This window comes from Typopeltis vanoorti, chromosome 2 (genome assembly GCF_054136105.1).
Source record: "Typopeltis vanoorti isolate ZY-2024b chromosome 2, IOZ_Tvanoo_1.0, whole genome shotgun sequence".
Lineage (NCBI taxonomy): Eukaryota > Metazoa > Arthropoda > Arachnida > Uropygi > Thelyphonidae > Typopeltis > Typopeltis vanoorti.
Window position 1 is genome coordinate 89,749,153 of NC_143550.1, and position 24,387 is coordinate 89,773,539.

The 24,387-nt window shown below is 37.8% G+C and overlaps 1 protein-coding gene across 8 annotated transcripts in view; it reads left to right on the forward strand.

Annotated features, from left to right (window-relative positions):
- The window catches only part of HDAC11 (Histone deacetylase 11), a 318,225-nt gene that overhangs the window by 257,539 nt on the left and 36,299 nt on the right, over positions 1 to 24,387 (forward strand). For all 8 annotated transcript variants that reach the window (XM_090406559.1, XM_090406582.1, XM_090406593.1 and 5 more), the window contains exon 9: positions 737 to 845. In XM_090406559.1, the coding sequence (XP_090262685.1) occupies positions 737 to 845 (109 nt within the window). The remainder of the gene's footprint in view (positions 1 to 736; positions 846 to 24,387) is intronic.

A 24,387-nucleotide genomic window follows, 5' to 3' on the forward strand; every position in this document is an offset into this window, starting at 1 on the left:
GATTTTGAGGAGAGTTTTTAGTGCAATATCCAGTTAATATAAAGATTATATTATATCCGATAATATAAAGAGTAAGTATCTTGATAATATTGAAATTGAAGATACACATTTATTTGAAGATAATGCAAAATCAGTAAGAGGAGCCATGAGGTATGAAATTGATAGGAGCGTGATTAGATTGTCTCTTTCACTCATTGAATGGGATACCAGTTTGGGTGAAGTCTTGAAATTTAGAAGGCAGTGATAGGTACTGTTTAATATGAATGTAAAAAAATAAAATAAACAATTATTCTCATTGGGGATTGCTTCATGTAATTTCAAAGAAAAATCAAAAATTTTTCAACTATGGAACTTTGCAAGATCTTGTGGATCTGTATTTAAAGTGAGCAAAGTGATTGACAATCCCTTACCAAATTTCCCCAAATCTTCCCATGACTTTCATTTAGATACTTTTTACATAGAACTTAGCTTTCCTGTATTTTCTCTCTCTCTCTCTCACTAAGGACACACACACACACACACTGACTTACTAGCTAGGAACTGTTATATGTTTTTTTTGTTTTTTTGGAGTACTTCTTTAACTTCCTTACCCACTACAGAGTTCTTATGCTTCCATCTTTGATTATAGGAAACTTTTTTCTAATTTAATGAAAAATCAAGAACAAATGGATAAAAAATTTAATAAAAAAAAATTATAATTATGATATGTTTAATTTGTTTTTAATATCCTTTTCAGTAATTTGCAACAATCATTAAATGAATTCCATCCTGACATTCTTATATACAATGCTGGTACAGATGTTTTAAATGGCGATCCTTTGGGAAACCTGGCTATTTCTTCAAATGTAAGCATTATATTCTTTTAAGTAGCAAACATTTAAACATCTTTAATGCTTTTTAAGTTCATTGAATGGGGAAAAAAAACAACAACTAAATTCGGAATTCTGCTAGAGGGCCTCATAATGAGCTCTAGAAAAGATGTGCTATTTTGTGTTATAATCGGTGATATTCCTTACATTTTAGTATAATATTATTTATTGTTTATATTATAGCTTAGTGTACGTGTGCGATTGTTGTGTTTTGTAGATTTGTTATTGAGATTTTTTATTGAATTTTTAATTCTTGCCTTAAACAGTGCTACATGCCTGCTTGGCTTGTAGCACTAAGATTAAATGATATTGACAATGTAGACTTTTAGAAAATGCTTCGATGTTGTGAGTGCAAGATGCATGCATGGCAAAATGTGAAAGATGTGTTTGTGGAGAGACTGAACAGGAGATGAGAGAAGGTATGAATTTATAGAAAGTGTGATATTTTGTTAGATTGCAAATTATCAGTGAATGCAAAGCAGACTAAAGGACCGAAAGTCTAATTATGGATGCAAAAGACTGTGTAAATAACAGAATGAAAGCTAGTGAGAGAGAGAGAGAGAGAGAGAGAAAGAGAAAGAAGCTAAGAATGAAGAAATGAAAGTAAGTGATATGGAAGCAAAAGTAAGTAGGAATAGGGAAACTGAAGAAAGGTGGCAGAATGAGAGGGAGAAAGACCGTGGGAGTCACAGAGGGTGAAATTGCTGGAATGGATTTGAAGAAAGACTTGTTCAAAATGAAAAATAAAATCAGGAATATGCAAATTGATGTCGGATGTTTAATGGAAACAAATGAAAGAAAAAAAGAGGTGACGAAGGACTCAGGAATATCAGTGTATGGAGATTCCATTATTAGAGAATTGGTTAATGAGAGAGAGTCCATAAAATCTGCTATCCAGGAGGGAGAATGAGAGAGATAATTCATGCTTTGGATATGAGGAAGAAATAGCAAGAGAATTAGCGGTAGTTGTGGGAACCAATGATTTAGTTTGGACGTAAGGAGAATAGAGAATATAAGGATGGATATCAGGAGGTTATTGAAGAGAGTAAAAGGTTTTCATTGTGCTGCTGCAGTATCATAACGATGAGTTGAAATGAAAAGCGAGAATCATGAATGGTATGCTGGCAGAGAGGAGAGCGCAGTTTGTGTTGCAACCAAGAGATCAGAAGTAAGAGATGAAGTGAAAGATCAGGAGAATATAATGGAAGACTGAAGTGCTTGGCAATGGATGTACTAGTGTGAGAAACAAAGAGAAAATGGGAATGCAAGAGGAACAGGGAAATGGGGGGGGGAGGTTGAACATGGGTGCACAGAGCCACATGGCATAGGGAGAGTAGATGTTGGAAGTAGTATTCAATGTGTGTATGGGAATGATCAGCATAGGAGTGGAATGGATTGGGATGTGATGGGGAGATAGTTGAGACTGAGGAGATATATGAGGTAAGCAGTGATAAAAGTGATGAAGCCAAGGTAGGTGTGTGGGGAAATGACAACCAATAAGTGGCTTGGTTGTCAGCAAACCTAAAAGTGAACTGCTGTGTTTATTTACAAATGGCAAATCATTAGAAATAAGGGAGATGAAATTGTTTTACTGATTGAGTTTGTTCACCCAAAAATTGTTTTAATAAGTGAAACATGGTTGAATGAGGATGATATCATGATGGGAATAGAAATGGAAGGGTACAGTGTTTTTCACAAGGATATAAAGGATGGGGGGGGGGAATTTCACAAGAATGGAGGGATGGGGCAGTGCTACTGATTATAGCAGGGGAATTATGTGTACATTAAGTATACATGAAAGAGGATAGTGATGGTTTTCAGGGAGTCTGGTGTAAGGTGGAGGATGACAAGAAGAGATATTTAGTTGAATGTTGCTATAGTCCAGGAAATGCAGAGGGTGGTGTTGAAAAAAATATAAACAATTTGGGTTAGTGAACAAAGGAAGGGTGATTATTATGGGTGATTTTAATTATGGCAGTATAGATTGGAAGGGGAGATAGCATTTGGGAATAAGGAAAATGAATTTCTTGAGTTCTTGATAGATAACTGTCTTAGGAAGTTTGTAAAGGAGAGCACATGAGGATTGAGAGATCTGATCATTTCATCAGAGGATATAATTGGGAGTGGAATTTTGTACTTCCCTTCAGTAGGTAAGAGTGATCATGAAGTCATTGCCTGGATTGTGGCTGGCCATCTGAAGACAGTAACGAAAGCACATATATGTGGCATTACAAGGCTGTTGATTATGAGAAGCTTAGGAGACTGCTGCCAGCCTGGTAGGCCAAGTGATTAGTGTGTCTGCTCTCCAGTCAAGTGACTGTGGGTTCTAATCCTGTCACGGGCATGAGTGTTTGTGATTATCCTACTAGCTCTGTGTGGAAAGGGCATCTGTGACCCTACCACTTCTTCTAGCAGAATTCTTCACTTCCAAAATCTGGTGAAGTACAGGAGTGACCATATGGCATCTACAGACATCATATGTGAAAAAAAAAAGGAGACTGCCTGAAGCAATATGATGGAAGGAGGAGTTGAGCAGAAAAGAAATAAATGCTGCTTGGGAACTAACAGAAAGATGCTTAACAGTATCGGTGTGTGAATGTATTCTGAAGGTCAAAAGGCTGAATAAGATAGGTGCCATGTTGAGGAATGAGGGAATTAAGCATGAAATCTAGAAGAAGACACTTTGGAGGCAACAAGGAATGAATAATGGTAATAATCAGTTACATGAAGAGTATAAAGATCAGGCCTGGAGAATGACTCGTTAAGGACAGCAAAAGTGCAGCATGAGCAGAAATTAGCAAATCAGGCCAAGAGAAATGAGAGATTCAAAAAATCTTACGGAGATTTTTTGAACTGTGGCAAGTAGAAAGAAGAATGATTATGTCCAGATGATGTTAATGGATGAAAGTGGTAGTATGCTAGCGCTGCAGAGCATATACTAGAGATATTCAGTGAGCAGTTGATCAGCGTGTTTCATCTTCAGTGTGAAATCAGAAATTCAAGTGTAGAGAATGAAATGAGAGAAGAATTAATGGTGAGCAAGCAAAAAGTATATGGGGAGTTAAGTATGCTAGGTGTAAATAATGCAATAGGACTTGATGGCATATCACTGTGTGTCTTAAAGGAATGTTATAGAGAGTTGACATCAGCTTTAGCCTCCCTGTTTAATAAGTGTTTTGCAACAGCACAAGTCCCAATGGAGTGGAAGGAAGGTAAATTTGTTTTACTTTGTCAAGGTGGTGATAAGGCTAAGGCTATAAATTATAGGCTGATTTGTATATCTGGAGTTGTAGTGAGAACTGGGATACCAAAGAGTATCTCAGTTCTCAGACTGGTGAGAACTGAGATGCCAAAGTGGCAACACGGATGTACCTACCAAGATCAATCAACTAGTGGCCTTGTCTGCAAGGGTCAATGGCATTGCAGTAAGCCTCTTATATCATGGTCTATGGACACAGCCCAAGTCTTACTGGTGTTGGTATTATTGCATCCACCGTAAATCAGCTCTTCCACTTCTGAGTGCATTTATTGCTTCACAGTTAGTGAGTGTTCGTGTGTGTGTGGCTCCATGGTAAGTGAGGAGCTCTGACACCCAAAAAAAATCCCTAAATATGAATCCTTCATTCTCATTTATTTCAGGGCCCTTCTCAAAGCCCCAACCAAGTGAGGATACTGTAGATATATCATTCGATACCAGAAGTAAGAAACAAAAGACATCCGACACCAATATCAATGTTCTAGTGTTTTCCTCATTCATGCAACACATAAAAGTCCAATAAAGATAATGTCACCCTTCTTTATTCAAAAGGGCTTAGAAGGTCTGATAGGTATTCCCAAAACAATTAAGAAACTACGTTCTGGTTATATCCTTGTGCAAACAACATGTCAGCAGCACTCTGAAAAATAACTGAGAACAATATTAATGAGTGGAATACCAACCAGTTACAGTAACACTCATAAAACACTCCTATTCTACAGGAGTGATATCAGAATGATATCTCCTTGATGTTTCTAATAAGGAGATATGTTCAGAGATTAAAGATCAAGGAGTAACAGGTGTCAGGTGAATTCTGCTATGTAGGGATGGTCACATGGTTCTGATCAGTAATATCATCCTCATCTTTAATACACTTAAACTTTAAAACTTAAACTGGTAAAGCAAAAGAATGAATTATCTTGGTTGGCTAATGATCTGACGAGTGAGAATATTCTATGAGTGTGAGAAAGTTTAATCAGGATAACACATTAAAATATATATATATATATATATATATAATTTTTTTTAATTGAGACTTTTAATTCCTACATTAGTCTAATGTTATTTATAAATTAAGATTATTATATGAAATTGTGAATTAATACCTATAATTTAGTCATCACTCCGATGAAATTTTTCCTCTCTTTAATGCTTTGCAATGTAACATCATGTGGCTCGTTCTACTTTTGAATGATCAATTGTTGTATTCCACCTTGTTAAAAATTGTTCCTATGTAGCCACTGAAGATAGTTTCAGACTGAAATATTTGACAAATATTAAAATATTCTTGTGCTAACGTGTTTATAATTCCTAATTATAATGCCACAAGCGTCACTCAAGAGTAAAATACTTGTTAATGTATTCTTCAATAGCCAAGTAATTTTATGGGCTACCTTAGCAACTTTAGCAATATGAGAATGGTCTGAAAAGTTCTCGACCTCAACCATAGATGGCAACAGTATCTGCAAGATTTTTTTTTCTAAGTTGGTACATCTGTCACAAGCATCCATCTGAAATTGCAAGTCATTCTATCAAGTAGTTTGTTTTATACAGCTGTCTGAAGCAAAAGTGTTGTCTATATCCCTTGAAATGGATTATTATTATTATTATTATTATGGGCAATTCCAAGGAGTCGAGAGACTCATTGAGGGAGGCCCTAACATCATATCAAGAACAACTATTCGACATTCACACTGCCAGAGTCTGTTGTGGGTGCTATCATACCTCACCGTGAACTCATTCACGGTCATAGCACCCACAACAGACTCTGGCAGTTTATGCCACTCATTTACCACTCTCCAAGTAAAAAACCTAGCTCTAACACCCTTGTTAACCACATTCTTGCCCAGCTTCCATGTATGGCCCCTAGTCCTCCCACCACCAGTCCTATTCTCAAATATATCTTCTGGATTAATCTTATAGAAACCCTTCAGTAATTTGTATGTCTCAATCATATCATCTCTTTTCTGCCTATCAACCAATTTTTGCAACCCACAAATCTTCAATCTGTTCTTATAAGGTTCATTCCATAGACCCACCACCATCTTGGTCACTCATCTCTGGAACCTCTCCACCTCCTCCCCATCAAGAAGAAACCCTGGCGCCCATATCTGGGCACAGTAGTCTAGATGGGGTCTTATCAGCACTCGATATAGAGGAACAATAACTTGTTAAAGTATTTTTCAGTCACCAAGTGATTTGATGAGCTCATTTAGCCACTTTTGCAATGTGTTCAGTAAACTTCAACTCGCAATCCACAAATACTCCCAAATCCCTGGCCTCATCAATCTCCTGGAGTACGGTTCCACCGATGTGATATACTACTGCTAATCTTTTCACTCCAAAATGCATAACCTTACACTTTGCTACATTAAATTGACATCCATTTTCCCTAGCCTAGTCCTCCAAACTATCCAAATCATCCTGCAAAATGTTCACATCCTGTGCACTCACAATTGCTCTACCCAACTTTGCATCATCAGCAAACAAGTGAACACTTCCTCTCAGATCCTTTCCTATGTCGTTAATGAACAAATTGAAAAGTAGTGGTCCAAGAACAGAACAGAACCCTGCGGCACACCACTAGTCACAAGCCGTCTTTTGGACTCCACTCCTGAATAAACCACTCTCTGGTATCTCTCCATCAACCACCCTCCTATCCATCTCACCAACTCTATATCCATCCCCATCTGCTCCAGTTTACTGATTAGAGTTCCATGTAGTATCCTGTCAAAGGCCTTGGCAGGTCCAGTAGAATCACTGTAAATTCATTACCCTTATCCAGTTCAGCCGTTACTGTGTTATAAAACATGAGCAAGTTACTGACTAGTTTCTCCAAGACCTTGACAATGATTCCTGATATGCTAATCAGTCAGTAATTTACAACAGTAGTCTTGGAACCTCCTTTATGCAGTGGAACTATTTTTCCTTCTTTCCACCCCTCGGGACTAACCCAGACCCAAGACTCAGATTAAACAAAATGGTCAAGGGTACTAACAATTCTTTAGCCGCTTCACGTACGACACGAGCTGGTATACCATCCAATCCCACAGATGTATTGACATTGAGGTTTTGCAATAGACCACTCACCTCCACCTCATTCACCACAATTCCCGTATAATCTATTGGTTCATTCATTCCTGCAATATCACCACCTGGATGATATACTCTTGCAAAGTGCTTGCTCAGTAATTCAACTATATCAACTGATTCAGTTACCTCCCTACCATCGGCATTCTTTAAAATCATTCTGCCATATACATTTTTTCTTTTACTTGCAACATATCGAAAAAACTGTTTAGGATTCTCTTTAGCCTGCATGGCCAATGTTCTTTTGTAATCCTTTTTTGCTTTCATATTTGTAAATTTAGGGACACAAAAATACACATGTTGAACAGATTAGTTTATTAATTACTAATAAAATAAAACTTGACGTTTCGACCCCTGTATCGAGGTCATCATCGGAAGAATATAAGTGTATAAGGAACCAAGCTACATGCTTATGCCCTGTATACTGGTAAACTAAATCTACGTAGTTAATTAATCCTTTTTCCTATCCTGACCTCTAGTGATAAAAAAAATAATAATAAATTAATAATAAAAAATAAAAAAAATGCTTTTTTGCTTTTCTTACCACATTCGTGAACCTTCTGGCCTGGGCTTTATACTGTGCCTGCCGGTTACCTTTCTCTTTAAATTCCCTCCATAGTTGTTTCTTTTTTTGCAGCCCAAGCTTAATGGTGTTATTCATCCATTTAACTTCTACTTGTATTATTATTCGGACTCTAGGCATACAGTCAGCCATTGCTTCATGCAAACACTTTTTAACCGCCTCCCATGCACTGTCAACTTCTAGCCCTTGCAGTTGTACATGCCATAGCACTGTACCAATCAATCTTCTAAGCTTGTCATACTTGTCATATCCTGTCTTAATTGTAAATTCCACACCTTTAGCCACCTCCCCAGTCAAGACCCTATGATCGCTCTCACTAATTGGTGGCAACGTGGTCATATTCGTTACAACCAAATTCTCAGATGCAGTGACTAGGTCAAGCACTCTCTGACCCCTAGTATTTTCTATTACATGCTGTTGCAGATAGTTATCCCTTAATAACCGCATGAAATCCAATTCCTTTCTCCCGTGTTTCCTCTCCTCACTCCAATCAATGCTACCACAGTTGAAATCGCCCATAATAATTACCCTCCTTCCACTCATTTCTTCTATTTGCTTATGCATACTATCACCACCATCTATTCCATCACCTGGTCTATAGCAGCACCCAACTCTATATTTTGTTTTGCTAGTTTCATTCTCACACCAAATAGCCTCAAATGTGCTCTTTTCTCTATCCTGCAGTTCCACTTCTATTCTCCTTATGGAGTATCGTGCAGTTATAAAATTCTCTGTAAAAGAAGGTTTAACGGCAAAAGAAAATCATTTGAAGTTCATAAAAGTTCATTGGCACAACTTCTCCTTCATTTTTGATAATTAAAAAATGGGCTGCCGAGTTTAAACGTGGCCATACTAATCTTTTAGATGATCTGCGTGAAGAATATCCAAAAAGTCTAACAACACCAGAAATCATCGATCAAGTGCACAATATTATTATTGTTATTATTATTGTTCCGGGATAACTCCAAGGAGTCGACCGACTCATCGAGGGAGGCCCTAACATCATGTCTGGAACAACTATTCAACATTCATACAGAATGTATCATATCTTGCCTTGAACGCATTCACAGTCGTAGCACCCACAACAGACTCTGGAAGCTTATTCCAATCATTCACCACTCTCCAAGTAAAAAACCTAGCTCTAACACCCTTGTCAACCACGCTCTTGCCCATCTTCCATGCATGGCCCCTAGTCGTCCCACCACCAGTCATATTTTCAAAAATATCTTCTGGATCAATCTTATAAAAACCCTTCAGTAATTTGAATGTCTCAATCATATCACCCCTCCTTCGCCTATCGTCCAATTTCTGCAACCCACAAATCCTCAACCTATTCTCATAAGGTTCATTCCACAGACCTGCTATCATCTTGGTCACTCGTCTCTGGACCCTCTCCACTTCCTCCCCATCATGAAGAAACCCTGGTGCCCATAACTGGGCACAGAAGTCCAGTTATGGGCACCTTATCAAGGCTCGATACAGAGGAACAACAACTTGCTTCTCTCTGCATGTTAAAGTATTTTTCATAAGCCAAGTGATTTTGTGAGCTGTTTTAGTTACTTTTGCAATGTGCCCCCTAAACTTCAACTCCCTATCCACCAGCACTCCCAAATCCCTGGCCTCATCAATCTCCTGGAGTACGGTTCCACCTATGCGATATACTGCTGCTATTCTTTTCACCCCAAAGTGCATAACCTTACACTTTGCCACATTAAACTGACATCCAGTTTTCCTAGCCCAGTCCTCCAAACTATCCAAATCATCCTGTAAAATTTTGACATCCTGTGCACTCACAATTGCTCTACCCAACTTTGCATCATCAGCAAACAAGTGAACACTTCCTCTCAAATCCTTTCCAATATCATTGATGAACAAATTGAAAAGCAGTGGTCCAAGAACAGAGCCCTGCGGCACTCCACTAGTCACAAGACGTCTTTTTCACTCCACTCCTGAATAAACCACTCTCTGGTATCTCTCCTTCAACCACCCTCCTATCCATCTTACCAACCCTATATCTATCCCCATCTGCTCCAGTTTACTGATTAGAGTTCCATGTGGTATCCTGTCAAAGGCCTTGGCTAGGTCCAGTAGTATCACTGTAAACCCATTACCCCTATCCAGTTCAGCTGTCACTGTGTTATAAAACATGAGCAAGTTACTGAGGCATGATCTACCCTTCACAAAACCATGTTGTCCCCCATATAATATCCCATTTTCATCTATCCAATCCTGTATTCTTTTCTTGACTAATTTCTCTAAGACCTTGACAATGATTCCTGATAAGCTAATCGGTCGGTAATTTACAACAGCGGTCTTGAAACCACCTTTATGCAGTGGAACTATTTTCCCCTCCTTCCACCCGCTCGAGACTAACCCAGACCCGAGACTCAAATTAAACAAAATGGTCAAGGGTACTGACAATTCATTAGCTGCTTCTCGTACTACACGAGCTGGTATACCATCCAACCCCACAGATGTATTGAAATTGAGGTTATGCAATAGACTACTCACCTCCACTTCCTTCACCACAATTCCCGTATAATCTACTGGTTTATTCGTTTCTGCAATGTCACCATCTGGATGATATATTCTTGCAAAGTGCTCACTCAGTAACTCAGCTATCTCAACTGATTCAGTTACCTCCCTACCATCGGCATTCTTTAAAATCATTCTGCCATGTACATTTTTCCTTTTACTTGCTACATATCTACAAAATTGTTTAGGATTCTCTTTAGTCCGCATGGCCAATGTTGTTTCGTAATCCTTTTTTGCTTTTCTTACCACTTGTCACCCTTCTGGCCTGCGCTTTATACCGTTCATGTGCCTGCCGGTCACCTTTCTCCTTAAATTCCCTCCATAGTTGTTTCTTTTTTTGCAGCTCAAGCTTAATGTTGTTATTCATCCATTTAACCCCTACTTGATTTATTATTCGGACTCTAGGTATACAGTCAGCCATTGCTTCATGCAAGCACTTCTTAACCACCTCCCATGCACTATCAACTTCTAGTCCTTGCAGTTGTACATGCCATGGCACTGAGCCAATCAAACTCCTAAGCTTGTCATACTTTCCTCCAGCCCGATAATTCCACATGTACCCTGTCTTAATTGAAAATTCTACACCTTTAGCCACCTCCCTAGTCAAGAGCCTATGATCACTCTCACCGATTGGTGGCAATGTGGTCATATTTGTTACAGCGAAATCCTCAGATGTAATTACTAGGTCAAGCACTCTCTGACTCCTAGTATTTTCCATTACATGCTGTCGCAGATAGTTATCCCTTAATAACCGCATAAAATCCAATTCCTTCCTCCCATGTGTCCTCTCCTCACTCCAATCAATGCGACCATAGTTGAAATGTCCCATAATAATCACCTTCCTTCCACTCATTTCTTCTATTTGCTTGTGCATACTGTCACCACCATCTTTTCCATCACCTGGTCTATAGCAGAACCCAATTGTATATTTAGTTCTGCTATCCACAATCTCACACCAAATGCCCTCAAATGTGCTCTTTTCTCTATCCTGCAATTCAACTTCTATTCTCCTTGGTTGTAGCTCATCAGCTATCATCAACAATACTCCTCCCCCCATTTTATTCTCTCTGTCATTCCTGAACACACTATTGGTATTGGATGACCGGCGAGTCAAAGTGCGTGAAATTGCTGAGACTGTAGGCATTTTCAAAAGAATGTGTAGGATATATTTTGCATGAGGAATTGCAAATGAAAAAGTTTTGTGCAAGATGAGTGGTGCCTTGCTCACATCAAATCAAAAATGCACCCGCATGAAAATCTCTGAACAGTGCTTGGAGTGTTTTAACAAGAATAAAACTGATTTTTTGAGTCGATTTATTACTATGGATGAGACTTGGATTCACCATTATACACCAGAATCCAAACAGCAGTCAAAACAGTGGACAGAAGCGGGTTGTTCAGTGCCAAAGAAGACAAAGTCAGTTCCCTCAGCAGGAAAGTTCCTGGCATTGGTGTTTAGGGATGCTAAAGTTTTGTTTATTAATTATCTTGAAAAGGGTAAAACAATAACCAGGGAATATTATTCCAACCTTTTAACCAGACAAGATGAAAAAATTCATGAGAAAAGACCCGGTTTGTAGAAGGAAAAAAATCATCTTTCATCAGGACAATGCACCTGCCCACAAAGGTGTTTTGGCAATGGCAAAATTAAGGGATCTGCACTATGAATTGTTGGATCATCCACCCTGTTCCCCAGATTTGGCTCCCTCCGACTTCTATCTCTTCCCAAAACTAAAACTGTTCCTCACTGATCAGCGTGATTGAAAAATAAAAATAATTTGTAAATTATAAATTCGCTTTTTCATTGCTAGGCCGAGAACTTTTCAGACCACCCTTACATGTCCTCTAAACTTTAACTATCTGTCTACTATCACCCCCACCCCTAAACCTCTTGCTTCTTCTATTTCCTGGAGTACAATGATATCAATGTGATACACGGCTTGTAATCTATTTATCCCAAAATGCATAACTACATTTCTCGACATTAAACTGACACCCATTAACTTTTATCTATTTAAATTGTCGTGCAAGCTCTCCGCGTTGCCTTGATTAACTATGTCTCTACGTAATATCGCATCATCAGCAAACAATAAGGTTATTTCTTATATCATTTATGTACAAATTAAACAGCAATGGTGCCAGCACTAAACCTTGCTGCACACCACTAGTTACCTGTTTTCACCTTGATTCTGCCCCTCCATATACCACTTTTTGATACCTGTCCTGCAGCCAGACTCCCCTATCCACTTAACCAGTGTCATGTCCATTCCATTTGTTCTAATTTGCGTAACAGAGTTCCAGTGCTGTCAAATGCCTTTGCAAAATCCAGCAATATCATCGTGTAGCCATTTCCTTTATCCATCTCAGCTGTTACTCTTATTATAAAAAATTAATAAATTACTAAGCCATGACTAAACTACTAAGGACCCTTCACAAAGCCATATCGATCCTCATACAGTATCATATTTTTATCTACCCATTCTTGAATTCTCTTTTTTACCAAATCTTCTAGTACTTTTACCACCATGCCTGAGATACTGATTGGTCTGTAATTTGCTACTGTAGTCTTAGAATCTCCCTTATGCAAATGAATTATTTTGCCCCCTTTTCCACTCCCTTGGAACTCTACCAGAGCTGAGACTTAAACACCTAGTCAAAGTCATTGCCAATTCCTGCACATTCTTGCAAAACCCTTGCTGATATCCCAACTAATCCCATAGCTGTATTCACATCGAGATTCTGCACTATCCTAAAAACCTCCAATTCATTCACCTCTATTCTCACATTAGTATTTGTCACACAGGTTAAGGCAGTAACTTCACTGGGATGATTTATTGTTGCAAAGTGGTCAATATGTATCTCAACTATTTTATCTGCTTCTGTCTCCTCATGACCATCATCACTCATTAAGGTTAATCTTCCATAGTAATTCTTCCTCTTACTTGCTGCATAATGAAAGAACTCTTTGGGATTTCCTTTGGCTTGCTCAGCTAGATTCTACTCATAATCTGATTTTGCCTTCCTTACCATGCTGGTCACCTTTGTTGCCTGAGCCTTGTCCTGTTCATGAATTTGCTGGTCACCTTTCTCTTTATTTACTCTCCACATCATTTTCTTCTTCTGCAGCTCGTACATAATGACATTACTCATCCAACTAACTCCTGCCCGATTAACCAACTTATCCTAAGTATACAATTTAATACTGGTTCCTCTAGATGACTCTTAACTATATCTCATGTACTACTAATATCCTTACCCTGCAGTGTTTACGATGGTACATAAAATGGTACAGATATAAGCTTTTTCCCTAAGCATGTCGTAATCTCCTCCCTTGTAGTTCCACAAATACCCCTTCTTGATAGAATATTCCTCATGTTTTACAATTTCCCAAGTCAAGACAGCATGGTCACTTTCACCAATTGGAGGCAATGTTGTCACCTTGGTTATGGATAGCTCTTCTGATCCTATGCCCTCAATACTCTCCCACCCCTAGTTCCCTTCATCACATGCACCTTAAGTAATTAGGGGTGGGAGAATTTTATTTCCTTCCTGCCATATGATCATTCTTCTTTCCAGGCTATATCTCCATAGGTGAAGTCGCCCATAATAATCACTTGACCTGTACTCATTGTGCTAATTTGCTGATGCATGTCTTTCAGATTATCTGTGGAACTCCCTGGCTTATAGCAACAACCAACTGTATATTTTGTCTTACTGGCCTTAATCTAGCACCAGATTTCTTCAAATGAACAGCCATCCTCCTTCCTGTGTCCTTTTTGGTTGCAATTCATTTGCTATTATCAGCATTACATGATATTAATATCTAGGATTTAGTGTGTTATACTATGTGTTTAATATGTTGCGAAGATCGAATGGTTTGTGGTACGAGAGCAAGAATGAAGAGAATGTTCTTTTGAGGAAACGCTAGAAATGCAAGGGTTGTTGGAGAGGAAGAATGAAGTGATTGATATTAAGGATAAAAGGCAGGATTGTGAAAATGTTATGGAGAATGTGGCAGAAACAGTAAATAATGTTAAGTGCACAATATACTAATAAGAGTTTGAAGGAAATGGATGTAAGTATTAATGTGGATAAAGAGATGCCAGAGCAGACAGAAATTGTGTGCATATGTGGATTTCTTGATAGTCCAAAATGTGACCTTGAGTGACTGGAAAAATGATTGGTGCATGATACAGCAGGAGGGAGAAAGAAAGAAAAAAAGAGTGAATGGCAAAAGCATTTAAAAGTGCAAGAAACTGGGAGAAAAGAGAAAATATTGTATGAGGATTCGATGATACTTAATGAGAAAGCGCTGAAAGTATGTTTCCCAGATGCAAAGATCGAGGATGTTAGTGAAGTTATAAGTTTGCAGAAGAAAAAAAAGTGAATGAGTTAATTGTTTTGTCAGGCACAAGTGATTTGAAAGGTGAGAAATATACAATGAGAGAAGATATGAAAGAGTTGTTGGAATAAGCAAAAATGAAAAGTAAGAAAGCAAACACTGTGAGTCTACTGACTGGTATGATACGACAGAATTGAGAAGAAGGGCCATGATTTTCATTGAGAAGATTGTGTAGGAGGAATGGTGTGCAGTAAATGTGTGGAGTGAATTTGATGGATGGAAGGACCTGTATATGTATGATGGACTGCACTTGAATGGTTTTGGAGTTAAGAAGGTGTTGTTCAGTGAGAATTTGGAAGTGAATAACACCTTCTTCAAGCTGGGAAGCTAGATGAAACAATGAAGTATATGTCTAGCCACCTCTGGGACAAATGCATGGGAATGCAGGAATGATTTTGAAGAGCTGGGTACAGTTTCCCAGATTTCAAATCTGAATAGGCAGGTTGTTGATACTCTGGGCATGTATACAAATGCCCAGAGTATCAGAAATAAAGGAGAGGAGTTTTTGGCATTGGTCAGCTCGACTTGGCCAAATATTATGGGTATCAGTGAGACCTGGTTGTCAAAGAATGATGTAGTTACAGGAATAGAATAGAATGTAATGGATATTATGTTTTCAGAGAACATAAAGCAAATAGAGGAGGAGGAGGAGGAGGAGAGGTATTATTAATGATAACTGAAGAACTTTAGCCAACATAGAAGTCGAGGAAGATTGATGATATGAGGGAAATGGTTCATTTGAGGCGGTCTAGTGCGAGGTAGAGGCCAATGGAACAAAATATATTGTTGGTTGCTGCTGGTGTACAGAAGAAGATGTGGATGAGATGCATCAACAGATTAATACAAGTGTTGGCCAAGCAATTATCATACAGAATTTTCAGTCAAGAAAGGGTTTATGTGGAGCTACAAAACTGACAATTATGACAAACTTAGGAAGCAACTTGGAACAGTGCTATGGCATAAGAAGTTTACTTGGAATAAATGTCGTTAGTGCATGGGAAGCAGTCAGGGATTGTTTTGAGAGATGCTGAATCAGACTGCATACCCAGAGTCAGAGGATAAACCAAGTAGGGATTAAGTGGATGAGTAGCAATATAAAGCAGGAGCTGGAAAAAAAAAAAAAAAAGCATTGTGGAAGGAATATAAACAAGATGGTAATCAGCAATCCCATGAGCCATATAAAGCACAGGTAAGAAGATTAACCAGTATATAGACAGAGACCAATGTGGAACTTGAAGTAGATGAACTGGAAGTACTCATTATATTGAAATATATCAATGTGAATACAGCAGTCAGCCTGGACAGTATGTCAGTTCATGTAGTATGAGAATGTGCGAGTGAACAAGCAGTGCCATGAACATAGTTGTTTAATCTAAGTCTCAGCTCTGGCAATAGGTTCCAATGGAGTCGAAGACAGAGAGGGTGAGATAGTTTCATTATATAAAGGCCTCCAAGACAGAAGAAGCAAATTACAGACCAATTAATATCTCTGGAAACTCAAGTTTAAAGTATTGGAAAAGTTAGTTAAAAGTAAAATTCAGGAATTTGTGGATAAGAATATGATATTTCATGGGGGGAAGCACAGTTTTGTGACAGATAGGTCCTGCCTCAGTAATTTATTCACATTTTATAATAAGGTGATAGCAGAATTGGATAAAGGAAATGACTGCACTATGATACTGCTGCATTTTGCAAAGCCATTTAATAGAATTCCACATGGAAAATTATTATGTGATGAGTGATGATCAAGCTCATGACAGATCTATGGAATGTTCCCTATAAGGATAGACTGAAGGTATGTGGGTTGCAGAGTTTAGCTGACAGGTGGAGGAGAGAGAGATATCATAGAAACTTATAAATTACTAAAGGAATTCTTTAAGATTGACACTAAAGGAATTTTTCAATACATGGGGAGTAGGGGGAAAACAAGGGATCACACTTGGAAGTTGTCTAAGTGTGATTAGTAATGATGTGCTGACTAGGTTCTTTACTTGGAATGGATTGCCAGAAATGGCTGTGAGCATCCCAACAGTTAATATTTGTTTAATGAGCATCCCAACAGTTTAATTAGTTTAATGAGATATATGATAGGTATTATGTTAATGGATAGTGTGGGTTTCCAACGATAAGTCTTTTGACTCCATGGAGTATCCGTATGAAAAATAAAATAATCATAATAATATAAGGAGAAAGGTGATCAACAAACTCATGAACAATATACAGGTGAGGAAAGAAAGGTGACCCATGTGGTAAAAAATGCAAAATCGGATTACAAGAAAAACTAGCTGAGCATACCAAAGGAAATCCCACAGAGTTCTTTCATTATGTGGTAAGCAAGAGAAGGAATGACTGAAAGAAAAAACCTCTAATAAATGCTGATGGTCAGGAGATGACAGAAGCAGATAAAGTAGTTACTGTGACTGCTTTGCAAGGGTATATCCAGTAAGGTTAATGCTGTGACATATGTGACAGAGACTTATATGGGAACAGAGGCGATTGAATAGGAGGTTTTTAGGATATTGCAGAATCTCAATGTAAGTACAGCTGTAGGATTAGATGAAATATCAGCTCATGCTTTGTGAGAACTGGCAATGCCTCTGACTAGACTCTTCATTTTAAGTTTCACCTCTTCCAAGGGATTGAAAAGCGAGCAAAATAATTCCTTTACATAAGGGTGGTTCTAAGACTGCAGTAGCAAATTAGACCAATCAGAATCTCAGGAAGAATGGTGGTAAAAGTACTGGAAAAATTTGGTCAAAGAGAGAATAGCCAGTCTGGTGGCTGAGTAGATAGCATACCTGCTCTTCAACAACGGGTCATGGGCTCGAGTCCAACCATGGGCATGGGTGTTTGCAAAAGCCTGCTCTGGATGAGCTGGTATAGCTCTTGAGTTATAAAGACTTCTCTTTAAGAAAAAAAAGAATATGATATTCTATGACAGGCAACATGGCTTTGTGAAGGGTTGGTCATGCCTTAGCAATTTACAAACTTTTTATAATAGATTGATAGCTCAGTTGGATAAAGGAAATGATTACAAGGTGATTCCACTGGATTTTTCAGAGGTATTTGACAGAATACCACTTGGAATTCTGTAATGCAAATTAGAACAAATGGGATGGATATAACACTGGTTATGCATATAAAAGGGTGGCTACTGGACAGATATCAAAAAAAGTGGTATATGGAGGCCCATAGTCCAGGTGAAAGCAAGTGACTAGTGGTGTGACACAAGTTTCAGTGCCAAGACCACTACTGTTTAATTTGTACATAAATGATATAGGAACCCTGAAAGGAAATATTCAGTTAATTGCCGATAATGCAAAATCAGTTATAATAAATTTAGTTTAATCCTTTATCCAAGTGTGAGCAAACAAAGTTTGCACCTGAAAGTATCTTCAGGACTGGGGTATGGTAGTGCAACACCAGGACGACTCCTTGCAAAGGTGGAGCAAGATACTAACACTCCTATCTCAGTATCTCCCATAATGCAAAACACATCTCCTTGCAGATATGTCTAATGTTATGCATTAAGGGAAGGGCCACTACCCAGACTAGTTTCGACCTTTATTGAGGTCTCATCAGCGGGAGCCAGGCCCAGCAGTGGAGATACCAAGGTTAAAGTTGCCATCAAATTTAATAGCAACTCCTATAGGTAAGGATGACCTCCATTGCTTCTGCCTTGGTATCTCCACTGCTGGGCCTGGCTCCCACTGACGAGACCTCAATGAAGGTCGAAACCGGTCTGGGTAGTGGCCGTTACCCTAATGCATGCAGCATACATGTCTGCAAGGAGATGTGCTTTGCATTATGGGAGATACTGAGGTAGTAGTGATGATAGCTTCATCCACCTTTGCAACGAGTTGCCTGGTGTTTTCCTGAAGATATTTTCAGGTGCAAACTTTGTTTGCTCACACCTGGATAAAGGATTAAACTAAATTTATTATAGTCTAACGAAGTGAAAAATAAACTTTCAACAGTCCTGCTCCTACAATCATATCCTTTTCCATGATCTCCAGCTTAATACTGCTCTGTATGCAGTTGCGATTTACCTATATGTTATATTTCTTATTACAGTATATTTCCATTCATTCGCCACTTGATTATGAGTTAAATGAGATTGAACTTAATAATCAAATATTACAACTGTATATCCTATACTTCTTGTGGTTGACTTTAATGGACCCAGTCAGATTCCACTTCAGAATTGCAGTAATTATACAGCAGAATTGCATGCAATTCATCTTTCACTTTTGCATATAAAATAAAACCACTACCAAAAGTGTATAATTTGCACCCTCACTTCTTTAGGCCATTTCATCTCCTGTATACAACTACATCCAGTGTTTTGTGAGGTTCTACAATTATTGTACAACTTGAAGGTCCTTAATTGTGATAGTGCTGGGAATTAAGGGAAATGAGACTACAGCTGCAGCTGCCAAATCAACTCATACATTTTCTAGGTATTGTTTGATCTCCCTATACAACCTACAGATAGTTTATAAAATCAAAGCTAATAACCTGTGGCAGTCATCATGGTAGGAAGTGCTGACAAATAAACTGCATGAGGTTAAGCCTGAAGTTAAGAATTGAAAGTCAAGTCAATGGAGAAGCAGAGGAGAAGAAGTTGTGCTTGCTAGGATTCTCATAGATATCAATCATTATATTAAACATTTTTATTACTAAGAGCTGGTTACAGGCAAATTCATCGAAAGACATTTCATCGAACGACAATTTAACGAATGGCAATTCATCGAATGACCAATTCCTCAAACGACAATTCTTCAAAAATGCAATTCACCGAAAATTTTTAGATGAATTCTTTCATAATTCATCGAAAAGTCATTTTTCTTGCAAACTGTTGTTTAGAAAATGTTCAGTAACAATGCGGAACATTACTCATGATACAGACAATACATGGAAGAGGTCATTGAAATGTAATAATTATTTTCTTGCATTTTAGAACATTTAATGTAAGTATACATCCTGCTTCATTGTACAGATAGCGATTTATCTGTAGAGAAGACATTTCGTTCTACCAAATTTTGTCACAATTAGTCTAGTCAGATTGAAATTAAAAATTTCATTAAATTTCATGCAGCCAGAGCAAAATTGCTAATATCATTTAGGAACTTCTTTACGGAAATGTCATGATAAAATTGATCCATTAGGAACTAAAACTGAACAGTGCAGACAGCTTCTTGTACTGAAAACTCCGAATTCTGCTGTCTGCGAGTTATCGTAATACATAATTTCGACACTTTTCTTTGTTGCCCCAAATATAGCTGAACTGAAAACTGGAACGGTTCGACATTTTTTTGTAAAAGTTTCAAATACGGTTTCCAAGTAAAATTTGTGGATTAATAAATGTATGAGGTGCATAATTTTTATCAGTCGTCTTCAACTGAATGTAAGTTAGTAGGCCTAATGCTGGGATGACTAGGCTTTTCCTCCTGGAAATAGGCAAATCAGTCCCATGAACACATATATATACAGACAGGAAACACTTATCGGACAAGAAAGACAATAAGAATCCACATTGTTCTGTAATTATTCCTTAGTAAAGCAGCATTGCTATACCAACAATCATTATATTGAGGAGAACAAGGGAAAAATAGTATTTTAATCATTAATATTACTACTACTACTACTATTACTACTACTAATAATAAATTGATTCTTTGATGTAAATATTTTCACAATATAATAATAAAATATACAGCAATTCAGAGTAAAAATATTGGAAAACTTGAAAAAAAAATATCATTCTTGAAGATTTTTCAATCATGTTTCACTAATTCACTCCTGTTCTGTTATTCCTCAACGACAGGAGTGCCACTTGCTCTTATCTCCTGAATAACCTCGAAAGCAAGTAATTGCACTTAATAACGGGAGGAATAGGCTAAGAATACTAATGAGTATATGCTTGGGTATATTTCTGGGTTTTGAGGAGGTGATCAGTGCAGTTTGTTAAAAAAAATAAATAAATAAAAGGTTAAAATATTCTCTAGGAAAGGAAAATAATAAAATAAGGAATGATGAATAAAGAGTCATAAAAAACAAACCTGTAAACCTTTTAGAAGCATACTCATCTGGTGTTATATTTAGATGAGCAGCAGTTGGAAGTCCTATTCGACTTTTGAAGGATGCCAGTGGTCAGCAGAAGAAGTCACAGTTAGAAGACACAGTGCTAAAGGAAATTGGAATTGGGTTGAGTTGTTTTGAATTAAGGTCGAAGCAACTGGTTAAATCACCATGTGTTTTCCTCTTCGGTTCACTTGTTTTTCGGCAAGAAAAAAAACAAGTTTCAGAAAGGAAAAACCTTCCATCCTCGTATGAGACAGGCTAACTCACCTTCAGGTGAAACGCCCTGATAAAGGCTCTTGGCATTCTTAATAAATGTAGGATGCTGAAGTCCTTTTCAGCAGTTTCATTAAACGAGCTGTAGAATTTTTCTCCTCGGATTCTGCAGTTTTGTAGAAAATAAGTTTAGGATGGAGGACTTTTTTTATACATTTACACCAAGGTTTTTTTGTAGTCTTCCATTTTCTAGAGATGAGATGTTTCTTAAAGTTGATTTTTCTGTTTTGGAATTTTCGAGTTGGTTCAAAAATATGGTTTAACAATGCGATCATGCATGATCGCATTGTTGAGCCATATTTTCCATGAGGAGATGATTACAAGAGTGGCATACCTAAATATGCTAGAGAAATTTGTGTTTCCCCAGATTGAGAATTTGTAGTGCCTTGTTTTCCAACATGATGGAGCAACCCCACATTATGGTGACTGTGTATCCCACTGGTTGTGGCCACCGTGCAGTCCCGATTTGATTCCGATGGATTTCTTCTTTTGCGTATATTTATATTTGCGTATAAATAATTAAGTAAAAGAGTTATTTTCCTAAATGATTAATTTTTCCGATTTCTACATATGGGTATGTTCGTGTCCGGACAATTCATTGCGAGGAAAAATCACAGAAAAATTCATTTAGTGAACTATTGATTGCAGAAAAAAATTTGCTGAAAATGTTATTCGCTAGAAAATTGAAATGATATTGCATTGATACCAATATGAAAAGTAAATGCAGTGAAGATTAATTTCACAAAACATAATTTTAGTTGGTGCCCTCCCTCAATGAGTCTTTGGACTCCCTTGAGATGTCAAATAATAATAATGATAATTTTATTATGTTTCTATGTATTAGTCCACACAGTTAGCCAAGTAGCTGGTGCTTCACAACCATATGACTGGGAAAGGAGTGTCCTGAGTTCGATTCCTGTCGCTGACGTGAGAAGCTTACAATCTTTCTCAGACATAGCCAAGGTAGCCAGTCCTGGACGAAGACTGCAGGGTTTTCTCTCCAGTTTGTTGGGTTTTTTCCTCCCGCCAGCAGGCAAACCGTCCTTGAGAACAGAACGCTTCTCTAGACTTATTATACACTGGGAGACATAGGGCTAACCACCTTATCCTCGTATAACAGTTGCAGTTATAAGGAATGGAAACCCTTGACACCGTAAAGGTAAAAGAGGGAAAGAACTATGTATTATTTATTTAGATTTTAATTAGATTTTCATAATATTTTTATCCTTATACAGTGAAAGTAATATGTTATTAATCTTTGAGTTTCCTAATTTCTGTTTCGTCTTAAAAAGGTAAGTATTCTTTCTTACTTTGATACTACAGGTTCTGTTGATGGAATATTAATATTTGTGAAATTATAACTGCAACCGTTATTAGAGGATAAGGTGGTTGGCCCTATGCCTCACAGTGTATCCTATGTCTGTAGAAGCATTATGTTCTCAAGACCGGTTTGCCTACTTGGGGGAGGAAAACCCCACATAAACTGGGGAGAAAACCCTGCAATCCTCGCCCAAGGCTTGCTAACTTGGCTATGTTCTGAGAAAGATCGTAAGCTCCTCACATCAGCGACGGGAATCGAACCCAGGACACTACTTTCTGAGGTATATGGTTGCAAAGCAACCAACCACTCAGATAACCGTGCAGACTAATACATAGATACGTAATAAAATTTTATTTTGTGAACCATATCTTACACTGCATTTAGTTTTCACATATCGGTATCAATGCAATATCATTTCAATTTTCTAGCAAATAATATTTTCAGCGAATTTTTTCTGTAAATAGTTCGTGCAATGATTTGTCCCCATGATGAACTGTCCACACCATGAATTTTCTAGCAATGAATTGTCCGTGAACCGGCTATATTTAAAAATTGTATCAAAAATTCCAATTATCCTTGTCTCACTCTAGTATTTTCCAATGATAATTTGATCTCATCACGAAGTGTAAGCCCTCTGTGTATGCTTTCCGTATTTAAAATTACATTAACACATCACGTTCGCACCTAGGCGTCTACCATTCCTTTTTTCCCTGGCAGGTACTAGCTTTTAGCGGATGTATGCAGCCTATGTGCGTCCAGCGGTTGCATTTTCACAAAGTTTTTCGGTATATTAGTAGTAACTATTTTCGGGAGAATTTTATATCCAAAATTAGCATTTAAATATCTGGATGACATCAAGTATCTGAAATGCAAGTCAAACTAATTTCAAGTTATACATTTGCTTTTTATAAATTGAGCACTTTCTGTATTCATTGATTATTATAAACAACTGTGTATAATAATCAATGAATTTTCAGCTGCAACTGAAAATTGAAAGCATATGTTACAAATGCCTTTTACTTAGCTATGTATATTGCTACAATAAACGTGTTCTGTTTGTGTGCATGCAGGACATTGATATTCTGGGGAGCAGAGTGTTTTTCCATTTCGTTCCAATTGTCTCTAATTACACTAATTGTTACTAAATATAGTATTGGGTTGGCAAATAAGTTCATTCGGTTTTTCAGAGTGGAATGAAACATATTTAATATATATAATACATACTAGTCAGTTATGTATTGACCACCCTCTTTATCAATGACCTCTTGCCATCTGTCCGCCAACTTCATTATGTTTATAAAACTCCTGAAGTTTACTGGCGAAAAACTACTGATCCAGGTGTCTTTTGACAACCTCCTCATTAGCGAAGGTTTTCCCATTCAGAGAATTCTTCAATGATCAGAATGAGTGGTAATCGGAAGGTATCAGGTCCAGTGAATACGGAGGATGCAGCAAAACATCTCAGCCAAGATGTAACAATTTACTGTGGGTTGTTAACGATGTGTGGGGTCTGGCATTGTTGTGGTGAAAGATAACTCCTTTCTGATTTGCCAATTCAGGACATTTTGTGCTAATTACACGGGTCAGTCACATTAACTGTGAGCAATAGACAGTTGAGTCAATCGTTCTGCCTGACGGTAACACCTTGTAGTGATCAACACCTTTATAATCCCGCTATACAGAGCATGATCTTCTTTGGGTGCAATCCTGCTTTTGAGGTTGTTTGCGGCGGTTCGCCTCTTGTGCCACCATGATCTTTTATGTACCACGTTATCGTACATGACCCATTTTTCATCTCCCGTAATCATCCTCATCAAAAATGGGTCGTTTTCTTGGTGACGTCGCAACGAATCACAGGTGGATATGCGAGTAGTCATATTGGCCTCAGTCAATTCATGTGGCACCCAAACATTGAGTTTTGAAACATATCCCAGCTTGTGCAAATGGTTTTCAATGCTTGTATGGGATATGTTC